Source organism: Euleptes europaea, chromosome 16 (assembly GCF_029931775.1).
Source record: "Euleptes europaea isolate rEulEur1 chromosome 16, rEulEur1.hap1, whole genome shotgun sequence".
In the NCBI taxonomy this organism is placed as follows: Eukaryota; Metazoa; Chordata; class Lepidosauria; order Squamata; family Sphaerodactylidae; genus Euleptes; species Euleptes europaea.
The window spans coordinates 39,761,045-39,776,088 of NC_079327.1; the positions used below are offsets into that span (position 1 = coordinate 39,761,045).

Sequence of the window (15,044 nt, forward strand, 5' to 3'; positions counted from 1 at the left end):
TTTCACTTGCTGATCATCTCAGTCAGTTATTGGCTTGTTTAGGTGGCGGTAGGAAGCTCATCTTGAATGGGCCCTATTAATAGGGTTGCCAACCTCCAGGTACTAGCTGGAGATCTCCTGTTATTACAACTGATCTCCAGCCGATAGAGATCAGTTCCCCTGGTGAAAATGGCCACTTTGGCAATTGGACTCTATGGCATTGAAGTCCTTCCCCTCCCAAATCCCTGCACCCTCAGGCTCTGCCCCTAAAACCAGGTCCATCTTCACAACTGGCAGGAGGTTTTTGAGGGGGAGCCTGATAAAAGCGGGGTTTGGGGAGGGGAGGGACTTCAATGCCATAGAGTCCAATGGCCAAAGCAACCATTTTCTCCAGGAGAATTGATCTCTATTGGCTGGAGGTCAGTTGTAATAGCAGGAGATCTCCAGCTAGTACCTGGAGGTTGAAATCCCAAACAATACCCTATGCTGTACTGAGAATGACTCAAAACAAAAAACAGCACGTAGCTCAAAATCACCTTATATATTCACTATATTATCACTATAACTCAGACAGAGACAGATACTGAATGTACAAGTACACAATGCATACAACCACATGAAAAACACAACAAACCTATACCACCAACAACCTATAATGCAAACAATTCTAATATGATAATAATAATACCCTTCCCATAGAGTTTGTGTCAAAAGGTTTTTTAGATACTATATAGCTGTTCCAAACAAGCTGTATCTTTTGTGACATGCTGGAAAAAAACATCAGCAGTCACTATGCCATGAAAGAGTAGTAGATTCTAGCTTGCAAAGCAAATATCTTGCTTTATAATCTGGATAAGTGCCGCTGGGATTATGGGTCAACAACGGTAGGTTCTATGGAAAACCTGTTGGAAGAACCCTCTGTGTTCTTGTAGAATGTTATAGGCTGAAGAATCCCTATGGTGAAACATGATAAAAATACCTAGGATACACGTCCCTACATTATCTACAACCTATGGCATTCAACCGTTGTTGACCCATAATCCCAGCAGCACTGATCCAGATTATAAAGCAAGATATTCACCTCGCAAGCTAGAGTCTACTACTCTTTCATGGCATAGTGACTGCTGACGTTTTTTCCAGTGCGTTACAAAAGATACAGCTTGTTTGGAACAGCTATATAGTGTCTAAAAAAACCTTTTGACACGAACTCTATGGGAAAAGTATTATTATTATCATATTAGAATTTCTGGCATTATAGGTTGTTGTTGGGATAGGTTTGTTGTGTTTTTCATGTGGTTGTATGCATCGTGTACTTGTACATTCAGTATCTGTCTCCGTCTGAGTTATAGCGATAATATAGTAAATATATAAGGTGATTTTGAGCTATGTGCTGTTTTTTGTTTTGAGTACCTGGAGGCTGGCAACCCTATCTCCAAATAACTTTTTAAAAGTTCTTAAAACTTATTTGAAAAAAATGCAGTTCATTACTGATTCAAAATAAAACTACAGACTTTGAATGCAAAGACTATTCACTCATCTGCAAGACTAAACACCTCTTCTAAACCCAAGGAGAGCAGTGGCTAATTGCCTCACCTCAGCAGGCCAGGACATAAAAAGCAGGGCTTGGGAGGAAGATCTCAGCTAGTGGGCTGGATAGGAGGAGGTGGGCTTTTCTTTGTGGAGAAATCCAGGAACATTTATTATTTATTTCAGTATTTAACCACTACCCTATAGCCATAACACTCTTGAGGTAGCATACAGAGATAAGAACAATCAATACACATATCAAGACAGATAAAAATGTAGAGCCTCTTCCTAAAACTTGCACCTGAGGCATCCACTTTTTAAGTCATCCTGTGTGAGTAGATAAAGTAGAATCAGTTATCCACATATACGTTTTCCATATGTGGAAAACTTACTACATAAGTAGTACCCCTCAGAAATCTAGAATCTTACTTACTATTGTGCCTAGGGAAATTCTGTGGATCTAACTTTTACACAGATATGTCGGATTGCAATGGTTTCCCACAAGCTTTAAACAGTCAGAAATATCACTTAACTTCCCACTCCACTATTCTCTTTACTGAACAAAACTCATGCACACAGGAAAATCATAACATCAAAAACAGTCACATGGCACATTAAAGACTAATAAATTAATGGTGACATAAGTTTTCCTGATCCACTTCATCAGAGCTGTAGCTCATAATAGCCTATGCCACAATGAGTTCATTGGTTAGTCTCCAAGTGTGTTGTTTTGGTTGCAATGGACTCACACAGCTACCCTTGTGGAAGTAATTATAACATTTGTGTTTAAGACAGTTGACTATTTTCCATTTGCTAAAAACTATTTATTGTCTTTCCATTTTTTTGGCCTCATAAAGTTGCCTCTCTCTTCTAAGAGCATTAATATCCATCAATATATCTAATTCTCAACATGGCATGGCTAAAGCAGTGGATGCTTAAATCCGTAGACTGGAGTCGTGAACAGAAAAGACAGATCTTTCTACAAACATTTAAAAATAGCCCCAGGTTTGTAATTAAATAAGAAATCTTTTTTTTTAAATGAAAAGTTATCCTTTTCAGAGCTGTGTTGATCTTTGAGGGAGGACTCTTTTGAGCCAGGACTGGCAACAACCACCAGGTAATTTGATAGCATGCAACCTGCATGACTCACCCAGGACTTGCTGCTTACCACAGTTATCCCCATCCCAATAATAGAAGCTGCAGCTATAACTTTAGCAAATGTCTTCTGCAGTGGCCGTTGTGGAAGTTGCTAGGCAACCACAACAGTATTGTCAGCCTTCAAGCCTTGGTTTCTATCAGTAAAAGGTGGAGGGAAGAGGGAGGGCCCTTTTCAGAGTTGTGTTGATCTTTGAGGGAGGACTCTTTTGAACCAGGACTGGCAACGACCACCAGGCAATTTGATAGTATGCAACCTGCATGACTCACCCAGGACTTGCTGCTTACTACAGTTCAACAGCAGCCACTCCATGAAAACCAGTGTAGTATAGTGCTTAGAGTTTCAGACTAGGATCTGGGAGACCCAGGTTCAAATCATCACTCTGCCTTGGAAGCTCACTGGGTAACCTTGGCCAAGTACATTCTCGGCCTAACCTATGTCACAGAGTTGACATGAAGATAAAATGGAGTAGAATGATGTACGCTGCTTTGAGTCCCTCATTGTAGAGGAAGGCAGGGTATAAATGAAATACATAAATAATAAATATAATTTAAGATGCTGAGATTATTGTCTAAGAACACAGATTCTGTGATTCTTCCCCATCACATTCATTCTTCCCCGTCAGAACATCTGGATAGGAGCATTAGAAGAGAGCAACAGGGAACAGAGAACCACAGATCATGGATTGTATATATTTAATAATTTTGGGCAGAAGATGTTATTTTACAGATATGGTTTGCAGGAAGAGGAACCTATATTTTCTGTGTAATTATTAAAGGTATAAGAGACCTGCCATCTTTCACATCTGATCATGCAGCATATATTTTCACACTTCTTGGTGACAAATGAACTACTGAGAGATGTCAGAAAGAGAAAAACAACATTGCTTCTTGTTCTAGGCTTACCCTGGGTTTTTAGAAACAAAAGCACTTCTATGAATAACTTTTAAGGGCCTTAGCTGGTCTTTCAAGATCATTATTTCATATTTGTATTCTTCCTTTACCACATCCAGACATTTCTCTGTAGATTTCCTTTCCTTTCTTCTGATTTCCCACATCTTCTCTTAGGAGATAATGTGTCTCCCAAGAAACAGTTATTTCACCCTTAAAAAAATCACAGCTGCTTCACTTTTGCAGGGGATATTTTCAAAATTAGAGTAACTTGTCAGAAAGTTTTTATCAATATTTTTGATCAAAAACAAGTCATTTGTTTATTTATTTATTTATTTAGTGATTTATAGCCCGCCCGCCCTGGCCGAAGCCGGCTCAGAGCGGGTAATGCTTATGATGGGCTTACTATTCGTGAGTGCAATGCTTATGATGGGCTTATTATTCAGAAACTACTCTTCAAATATAAATATTATTTCGCTCAAAAGCTGCACTGTGATTTCAGAAGAATAAGAGTTGGGGTTGTGGCTATCTAGTTTAGCAGTCTATCAATAAAGCATTCTGGGTTTTTTCAGTGACACAAATCAATCAAATTTAATAAGATCAGTTGCTGTGAGTCACTGACCATAGATTATGAACAATACACAGATGTTCCTTTTAGAACAACATTAAAAACCTTGTTGGACTGTGTAAAGATGCATATAGACTATTTCCAATGATGGCTATTAGCTATTAACTCTTCCCTTTTCTTGTCTTGTCCTTTTTCTCAAAATCTGGTATCCAAGGATGTTCTGAGTTGGATACGGTTGCCAACCTCCAGGTGCTAGCTGGAGATCTCCAGCTATTACAACTGATTTTCAGCCGATAGAGATCAGTTCACCTGGAGAAAACGGCCGCTTTCACAATTGGACTCTATGGCATTGAAGTCCCTCCCCTCCCCAAACCCCACCCTTTTCAGGATCCACCCCCAAAACCTTCTGCTGGTGGTGAAGAGGGACCAATGGTGCAAAAGGGAGGAGCAGCGATTTTATTTGATTATCCTCCTCACTGCAGCTCCTGTCCTGCATGGCTTTTTGTCCACAGGTCCCAGGATCCCTGACACAGTCTTTTCAGGTGTCAAACAGAGCTCCTCCCCTTTCTTGCATCAAGCTGACACCATCAAATCCATTGCTTCTGAACATGAGAGGTTTCTGTTTCAGCAGCATGGCCAAATAAAAACCATCCTTTTAGATTGGCTCAGATTGGAAAACTCATAACTGTAAAAATAACTGTATTCATTTTCTGCAAAGTCACAGAGCCATTTTATGAAATTAACATTTTCAGTCATTTTAGAAAACAATTAAAAATAGTAAAGTGGAAACATATTTGAAGTTTAATGTTGACTTCTCAGAATTTTAGAAGCACAGACCCCTCCTCTATATTTGCTTAGTTTACTGAATTATAAACCTCAACTCTCAGTTAAAGTTGCAAACTTCCATGGCCTAGATTTCTCCTAGACTTAAAACTGATTTCTAGATTATGGAGATCAGTACCCCTGGAGAAAATTGCACCTTTGGAGGGTACACTATGGCATCACATCCCTGCTGAACTCTATTGCCTCTGTAAACTCCTGCCTTCCTAGGCTTTGCCCTCAGATCTCCAGGAATTTTCCAACTGGAGTTGGCGACCCTTTGCTCAGCCAAGTGGCTTCCTATCATTTACTATGCAGTAATAAATGGAGAGTCACAGGTTCAGCCTTAAGGAAATCTTAAAGTCAGAATGTTGTGGCTGCAAAATTCAAATCCATTTCCAGGATAAGCAGCATTTACAGAGGATTAGTGGCTACCAGACTAGGGTTGCCAGGTCCCCCCTCTCAATCAGCAGGAGGTTATAGGGGGTGGGGCTGGGCGCACATGATGACGTCACATCTGGGTTTACTTCCGGAAGTGCCACATCGCCACGACCACTTTAGCACTCAAACCTCTGACTGCCGCTCCAAAGCAGCTGGGTAGATTGGCAGGCAATTGCCAGCCAAAACCACCCACCTGGCAACCCGACTACCTGACCCATTGCTTTCCCCCTGCAACTCTGGGGGTTACTGCACTAGGTATTCCCAGCGAATGAATTAAGAGTTTGAAAATGTTATAAAAAATACTGTTCGCACTTTCTATGTATTCCCAGCGATGTATTAAGAGTTTGAAACTGTTATAAAAAAATTCTGTTCACACTTTGTTTGGCCCCTTTAGCTGTGAAGACGTCTTCCAACCATTTTTTAGCTGTGGCATCCAAAAACCCTTTTAAAGTGATATTTTTTAATAACATTTTCAAACTCTTACTACATCGCTGGGAATACATAATGCGGTAACCCCCTCTTTCTACCAGCCAGGATTCCAACCTCAGGTTTTTTGTGACAAATGCCTGGATCAAGGCTGCCAGATTCCCCGCACCTGTGGCTCTCATTGCCTGCTGGCACTCTGAGTGGTGGGGAGGATTTAAAAAAACAAAAAAACCACGATGCCAACTGCCATGTCATGTCACTTCCAGTAAAAAACCTGAAATGACAAAAGGTCGGTTTGGGAATCACAGCTGCTCTGTGGTCTTATCATAGATTTTTCACCAATTCCTACAGCTACCTATGTCATTTCCAGATTTTTTTACTGAAAGTGACGTGACACCAAACCCAGTGTTGTGCCCCTCCCGTATCCTTCCCTATAACACTCCTGCCAGTTGCCAGGTATTGCCTCCTGCCATTGCCTGGCAACCCCAGTACAGATCTAGAATCATAGGTGGGAGAAATGCCATGCTGATCTTGTTGTGTGACCCCGAATCAAAATTTAATTGCTGAACTATAATTGATTAATTGTTTCTCAGAGCCAAACTAGATGTTACTGATGAGTTGGACACTGGTGCCCATCCCGACTTTCTGTCACATGTAACAACTTGTATAAAGTGGGTTGACTCAACTTAAAAATGCTCTGTGGCTCTGTGAGTGGGGAGGAGGGGCTGGCAGCTTCCCTACTGTGCCATTTGCACCCGCAGAAACAGCTGAAGGAAAGGGTGTGTTTGCCTTTCTCTGGCTCTATGGGCAAAAATGGCATTAGATCTGGTTTGGCTCTCAGAAGGCATTAAAGGGGAACCAAACAGCAGCCAGCTGTCTCTTCTTGAAAACAGAAACCATAACATTACAAGTTTCGCAGTCACATCACTCATTTGTATTGGAGTGCTGCTGTTTGCTTGTTCTCTTATGGAAATTGCAAAGGTCTTTGAATAGGCATAGCAAATGTGACTAGAGCTCACAGAGTCAGACCTCTCCTTCAAACCTAATGTCATGGTCTGTCATTGCTTATTTCTGCCAGGCAGGAGTCATATGGTAAAGTTTAATGTATTTAATTGGATTCCATGGAGTCAAATGCAAAGCAATTTACCTTTTGCATGATTTGGTGACACACTAACGTAAAGCTTTTGATGTATAGGTCTTTTGGTGTTAATTTTATTTTTGTCATCCTTTCTGGATTTACTGATTTCTTGATTTACTGATTCACAAACAGAAAAGGCGACAATAACTATGACACCTATAATCCACAATGATAAAGGAATGGAAATAATTTGCAATTCTTTAGTAAAAAATTATTATGAGTGGGGTAGCATTGTTCTTTGGACTTCCACTGTAGCTCTAGTACCAATGCCAGTATCTCACAGAATATTACTTCAAAGTTTGAGTCATTTTCAGTTTGAGCTAAGTACCCAAGCTACACCTGTTCTATGAACAGTTGAAGCTCATATGAGATTAACAGGACAATTTTCATTTCTGATAATGCAGATTCAAAAAAAGAAAAGAAAAATTATGTGTCTGGGGTGTAAATGAAGGCCACTGTATCAGCAAACAATGCTAGTATATAACTGACTGAATATTATGTTATAAACATGAACCATGTTCCAGTGCCTCATGCACATAACATGCACCCACACATTCACTTTTCTTCCTGCTCAAAACACAACTAAGGGGTAAGAACTACTGAATTCACCTCTGCACATTTTGCCCACTTAAAGTGCCCTTCAAGCAGCATTTCTCCACATAGGACAAAGATATGGAGACCTATATCTTCCATCCCATGGAATGCAAACATCTGGCACTGATATTAGGTGGCAAAATGGCTTGAAGGAACCTTTCTCCAGCCAGTGCTGCATTCTGGACTAAAATTTCCTACTGCTGCTTTTCATTAAACAAAAGAAAGGTAAATTACACAAAACTCCATGCAATATTTAATTTTGCCCTTACCAATGAGATGCAAGGGATTTCTAAATTGCCGTAGTATCAAAGTTTCTATGGTATAAACTTTTTTCTTCTAAGTGCAAATTCAGTAAAATATCTGAATTCTTTTCCTGCCTTGAGATATGAGAAGGTGCTCAACGTACCAGAAGTCTCTTTTCATGGTCTGTGATGAGGTGAAGCTAGCAGGGGAGTAGAATTTCTTTGTTGCCATGAGGTAATGATTGGATTCTGATTGTCATAATTTTGGGGGCAACTGTGTTTATAGACAGAGATTTTGGAGACAGAAAACAGCATTAGGCATCCCCATAGCAGAAAAATGAAGAAATCTGTCCATTCAGGGATAGGAAAGAGGTAGAAAGAGGTGGAAACTGATTTCCAGATCTACTCATTGTGTGCGTGTTAAGTGTCGTCAAGTCGTTTCCGACTCATGGTGACCCTATGAATCAATGTCCTTCGAAGTGTCCTATCCTTAACAGCCTTGCTCAGATCTTGCAAATTGAGGGCCATGGCTTCCTTTACAGAGTCAATCCATCTCTTGTTGGGTCTTCCTGTTTTCCTGCTGACCTCAACTTTTCTTAGCATGGCTGTCTTTTCAAGTGACTCGTCTTCTCATAATATGTCCAAAGTACGACAGCCTCAGTTTAGTCATTTTAGCTTCTAGGGTCAGTTCAGGCTTGATTTGTTCTGAATCTGGTACTCATTTTAGTAGAGTACAAGGGGATTATGAGACAAAGGGCAATAATCCTATAGCTACTTTAGTCCTCCTCCAACTCCAGTAGAGTTTTTCAATGTATGTTTTAATTATTATTATAAATGTTAATAACATTTTCTGACAGTTCTGAATGAGTTCATTGGATGTTTTCTTTCACTCCAAACTGTACTTATTTATGTTACTCCTCGAGGTGGATTTTTTGGATGCCAAACTGGAACCATTTTTTGGAGCATCCACGCAATCTTGTCTCCTAATATCCTACTTGCTCTGTTTCCCCCTGTGTTGCCCTGATCTTCTCCAAACCTATTTTGATATGATCTTTTGTGGCCGATGTGTGGGTCGGAGACTGTAGTCAAAGCAGGTTTTTTTCAAAGTCATGCCCACATTGGTGCCATTTTCCTTAGCCCCCCATGATCATTCCCCCTGCCCTCTACCACCAGAGGGCTTTTTCAGGATTAAAAAAATATACTACTGCACTATAGTATTAAAACAATCTAATGAACTATTGCCACAATCTAACAGATTGCATTTAGTCCTTTCCAGATTGCATTTAGTCCTTTTGGTGCATTTAGTCCTTTTGGTGCAGAGATATAAAGGAAACCTGAAAGGCCTTACCATTAAAAATGGGAATTCGTAAGCGCTATCGTGGCAATAGATTGTTAAATGCTAGAGTACCGAAGCAATGGCTAACATTTTATTTTTAAGCCTGAAAAAAGCCCTTCAGTGGCCAGTGGGAGATTGTGCAGGGCAAACAGCATCTGACAGAGGAAAGTGCATAAAGACCTGCCGTGTGGATGTTTTGTTGCCAATGCAAGTACCTCAGCATTTCCAGCGGCGGTTACAGGGAAATGCAGAATCCTCGCCATGTGGATGTAGTCAAGGATATTAAATACTTCCTCTCATGTGCTGGGACCAAATGACTAAGCGTTTTTTGTTGGAGGGCAAGTGTACAGAAACACTAAATCCAGAGTCAGTTGAGGTGAAAATGCTAAAGCAGATTATATCTGGGGTGGGGGGAGGCGGACTCTAGCATGCTGTGACCTAAAAAGGACACCACACTATAAACAGAAAGTCGGACAAGTCTCCAAAGTAAAAAGGAAGTAATGGCAAAGGAAGTACAATCCCTCATGGAAACAGGGATCCCAGGGTCAAAAATAGTGGCCGCTAAGTGTAACATAGAGGTGAGAAGACAACAGAATTCTTTTAAGGCAAAATGAAGTATCTTCACCCCAGAAAAGGGCATGTACATCATAGAATTTTCCAAGATAGAAGCTATGCAGATTTTTCTTGAGTCAATATCCTAACCACAAAACATGTATCTATATGGAAATCCTGAGAACATAATGCCTTATTTCAAAAGGCAAAGCTTACAAGGTTGTTGTTTTTTAAATCATGAAATGTGACAATATCTGTTCATCACAACAAAGAACAAGAATAAGTAAACATCAGTTGAAGAATGGGTGAGCCCAGAGATGCTTCCATGCTTACTTTGATATTATCCAGCAGTAACAGCTGTGCTGCCTGCCAGAATCTGATCTACCAGGATACTATATTTAGCCACTATCAGAAATGCAAACACAGTAACCTCCTCTTCTGATACCCTTTTCTTCATGTCTCTTTTGTCAGTAGCCCTTGCTCCTCTGTTGTTTAACTACTACAGCTAGCAAGGGTCTTGAATATGAATAAGTAAGGTGTCTTGAATCCCTCTTCTCTTAGGTACCTCACCTACAATGCACTGAAGCATAATTTTTCAAGACATTACTCCAGTTGAATGTTACAATCAGAGCTTGCAAATATACCGTTGTACTCTTGTGGGATATTGTTTGAAAGAGGGCAGACATAAAGGGATAATAGAAACCAAACTATTGCCTGTTGCTTCAAAATTAATCTAATTGGGTTTAGGAACAAGTTGAATTGTCATTGTAGGACCATAAAGGAATGGTCTGTGCCAAAAACGTGAGGTCAGAAATTTGAAAAGAATCAGCCTACAGTGCAAGTAAGCTGATATGATCCAGATACTACCAAATCAGTTCCCCATCTTCAATGCACTACCTATCTTTTACTTTGTATGTGTGTGTGTGTAAAGTGCCATCAAGTCGCAGCCAACTTATGGTGACCCCTTTTGGGGTTTTCATGGCAAGAGGCTAATAGAGGTGGTTTGCCAGTGCCTTCCTCTGCTACATTACCTGAATTAACTCCTTTGCCCACAATACCTGTTCCCACAGCTGCCTCAGTGATTCCTGCCTTTTTTAATGTTACTTGCTGAAAGTCAGAAAAGATTGCTTAAAACCCAGTCGACAATCTAAATACCAAGAAGACAAGTAGCCAGCAACCTTTCTTCAATGCATACAGTATGCCCTAGCTAAACAAAAACAGGACCTGTGATTTATCTAAGAAGCAAAGTCTAACAGAAGCCTCAGACTGAATAGCCTGGAAAACTCTCAGGCCTCTCACAAATCCTGATAGTCTCCAAGGACACAATGTTCATTAATTGGATAAGTAATCAGTTGGATCATGTGATCCATGAGTATTCCTGTACTACAGCAGTCCCATTTTACCTTGGGGAAGTTAATTGGGTGCTCAAGGGACCCATGTGAACAAACAGCCACATGGGTCAGACAACTGCACTGAAGAAAGAGTGGAATTTCCCTTTCCTCCCACCAGTGCAGCTCCACTAATGGAAGAGTGAGAACAGGAAGGGCCCTCTTCCTTCACAGCTACAGTTAGGGTTGCCAGGTCCCTCTTCACAACCAGCAGAAGTTTTTTGGGGCGGAGCTTGAGGAGGGTGGGGTTTGGGGAGGGGAGGGACTTCAATGCCATAGAGGCCAATTGCTGAGGTGGCCATTTTCTCCAGGTGAACTGATCTCTATCAGCTGGAGATGAGTTGTAATAGCAGGAGATCTCCAGCCAGTCCCTGGAGGTTGGCAAGCAGGGTCTGGCTTTTGCATCCAACAGCTCTAGCTGCAGTCACTCAACCTCGTGGCTATTAGTCAATGGCTCTGACAACCCTGAGAATCCACTTTTCTAAGTTTACATGGGACTGCTGGTACAAGCAGAAAAGAGTCACAGCAGTCAATGCCATCCACTGACGGACTGTGGGATTATTCATGGCGGGGTGGGGGAGACTCGGGTCTTAATTAAGAATACTGCAAGCAAGCTTGAGAACAAATATTCTTCCGGAGGCATATGTGCTCAAGGGGGGGGGGGCTAACAGCTGTTGTTAAATGCTTTTGTTACATGCCCAGACTGCTGTTACCTGAATTAGTCTGGAGAGCTTTAGAATGAAGCTGTAGCAGATCTTGCTAATTATATTACAAATTGATGAAGCTCAACACTAACAAGAATGAACTACCATCAACTCGCAGCAAGTAAAACATATCAACAAGTTCTTTCAGCGCTTCAGGTTCCCTGGATTTCATTCTTTTGGTTAGTGTGTGTGTGTTTTTCTGGATCACATTTTGCTCAGAAGCTGCTTGCAAGCATTTGTTTTCGGAGCAGCCAGGATAACCACACGGTACTGCAAAACGACACTGCACTGCAAATGCAACATTCTCCCTGACTGAATAAAAAAGAAGGAATTTGTCCTAAAGCTGAGGTGTGCTGAAATAAAAGCTGAAGCATTAAAAGAACAAATAGATGAGACTTGCTGTAGATAGAATGGTTCCAATCCAAAGCACCACAAGAACCCCAGTGCATGTATGGGGATTCCCTAACAGCATGATTTCCCCCTTTATCAAGAGAAGCGGGAATGCACACTCTCAGATATAGTGAAGTAAATTGATACATTTTTTACACATGTTAGGGAGCTGCAGAAAGATCACCTAATGGTTTCATGCGTGAAACACACATAGCATTTCAATACTGTGGTTTTTAATTTTAAGGCCACCTTGAACAGGATTCTGAAGAGGTGGCATTGAAATTTCTAAATAAACAAATAAACAGAAAGAGAAGTAGATTGGACACGGGTGGAGACTTTCTTTTATTTTCAGAAAGTCTACGGCTGCGATATTCCTTCCTCTTCCCATTAAGAATAGTAAGGGAAGTGTTCCATTGATCTCCGCACACACACACCTGCCACCCTGTGGCAATGTTGCTGCTCTGGGCATGCTGTAGGGTGGCTAGGCTATTCACTTTAAACCAAGGCTCTCCCATGCCTTGCCTTGCCATATTTATTAATCCCTAACATGCAGGTGGCCGCAAGAGTTGTGAAAGAATGGCCACTGGCAATTACAATATAAGGTTAAGAGAGAGTTTCATTTTCAGGTACTATCCAGTCTAAAGTGATAAACTAATTCAATGTAAGACAAAAAATTGTACATTCAACAGTTTGGATGCTCAAACATATGTCATTTGTTATTTATTTTGTTATTTAAAGTAACTGCTAATGGTATCAATCTTGCCTAGATTTAGGTCATGTATCTGTGAGCAAATTGTACAATTATAAGCAAACTGAAATCATCTGCTTTGAGCTGATTACCAATATTGTTACATGTTAAAATTTCTCATCATTCTGTGAAGTAGAACCAATACATTACTTGTCCAATAAGACATTATTGTCAGGTAAGAATTGTTTAAGTTTTACTTATTAATTATATTTTTATCCCTCCTTTCCCGACTAAAACAGGGCTCAGGGCAGCTAACAATATAAAATTATTGCAGTTAAAACCATAAATAACACATACATATATATAAACATTAAATTATTAATAATTTATTATTAATAATTATTAATAAACAATCAGCATCTTGTGGGGAGTATATTATAGAAACAGGCTATTTAAAGTTACAGACCCTGAAAGAACAAATATTTTCACTAAAAGGGTTCCATAGGATAATTATTGTAGAAGAATATTTGTTCTGGAAAGAATGGATGTTACAGTGCAATATAGATCAGTCCTTTTTAAATTGTTAGGCTGAAGGATGATGTACAGCATTACTAAAATGGTGACTACTTCAAATATCAAGAAGTCTTTTTTGCTGCAGACATGGGTATTAATCATTGTTTAACTTCCTAAAGTAATTTAAAGTACAGCTAGTTCCACAAAATTAATAACATTTCAAAACTCTTACACTAAATCAAACAGGCTAGAAATATTTGCCTTGCAGGGGCCATACAGTAAAACAATATTTGAAATACCATAATATATTAAAAGTGAGATTATTCCTTCTTCTACCAGTGGATCCAAGGTCCTTTCTTTTATTTGTAGGATTTTCTTCTGCAAAGAATCTTTGTAATAGTGATTAATATACTATAAATAAGGCAACTTCCAGAAAGCAGAATTGTATTCCGATTACATCGCAGCATTCAGATGAATGTGGTACTATTTATACAACATCTGCATCTAACAAGACTAAAGGAAAAATGTGACATAAAATTATCTATGGTAGATCATCTATTATTATTGAGGATAATGTACTTACCATCTTCAGTCGGCACATAGATGTTCAGATACAGGCAGTCTTCATTTTGATCTTGAACATACGTCACTACAGTATCCAAGTTAGCAGTAAACCAAACAGGCAGCATATCATTGAGCAGGGACCTCTCATCCAGGTATTGTGGGCAAACAGGAGCAAATTGTGTGGCATTCCGCACACCGGTCCAGGATGAAGGAGGTTCTGGGGGCTGGAATCTTCTCTCTCCAGTTGGGGGAGAAGCATAAGGGACTCCTAAATATTGCTCCACAGGGCCAAGGATTTCATTGGGCAAGGGTGTTCTTACACCACGTATTTTGCCATAATTCGTGGTTACAACTGGGTATTGTGCTTGTCCATCAATAAGTGTAAACCGTATCGCCAGAGCAGTTATCCAGAGGAGGAAATTAGAATTCAACATGACACAAACTGGAGTAAAGATCAAAGGCAGCCATAAGAGTCCCATTGGCCTTGACATGATTTACATCAACATTAGCAGGCTTCTGTCTTCTACACCCAAACAGAAAATCAGCGTAGCCAGGACAGGACCAAAAAAGAAGACAGGAGAAAAATGGAGAGGGGAGAATAGTTGACCAAGGAAAATAGATAAAAAAATCAAAAAGTAATATTACTCAGGCAGGGAAAATGCCAGAGATGTGTGAGATGTGTCTCAGTAGGCTGACCATAGAAAGATCCCAGTGATACAAAAAGCAGAAGAGTTCTTGTGCCTTAAACCCATCCCTTGACTCTGTTCCTGGTTTAATACAGATATAACTATCCAAGAACTAAAGTTGGCCCGATCCTTGGCATTTACTCTGCTACATTGGCATGGTGATGTCCTTCCGTTAATTCCAGCATGATGGATCCACCTGTGCACAGGGAAAAAAAAAATCAAATTATCTTTTTTTGCTACTGACAAAAATTTAAAACTATGCTTTCATTACATTTTTTTTTCAACAGCTTCATACTTTCATCCTATTCTGTGAGATTAACCTTGCACTGCAAGAGATCCATTGTGGTATAGCCGCTAAGAGTGACAAACTCTAATCTGGAGAACCGGATCTGACCTTGGGCCTGTCACAGTTCTCACAGAACTCTCTCAGCCCCACCTACCTC

General features: G+C 40.2%; 1 protein-coding gene across 2 annotated transcripts in view; it reads right to left on the reverse strand.

The window, feature by feature from the left end:
• Positions 1 to 14,492, reverse strand: part of NLGN4X (neuroligin 4 X-linked) — a 162,777-nt gene extending 148,285 nt beyond the window's left edge. For both annotated transcript variants that reach the window (XM_056861734.1, XM_056861733.1), the window contains exon 1: positions 13,935 to 14,492. In XM_056861734.1, the coding sequence (XP_056717712.1) occupies positions 13,935 to 14,406 (472 nt within the window). In that variant the 5' untranslated portion in view covers positions 14,407 to 14,492. The remainder of the gene's footprint in view (positions 1 to 13,934) is intronic.
• Positions 14,493 to 15,044: the final 552 nt, after the last annotated feature.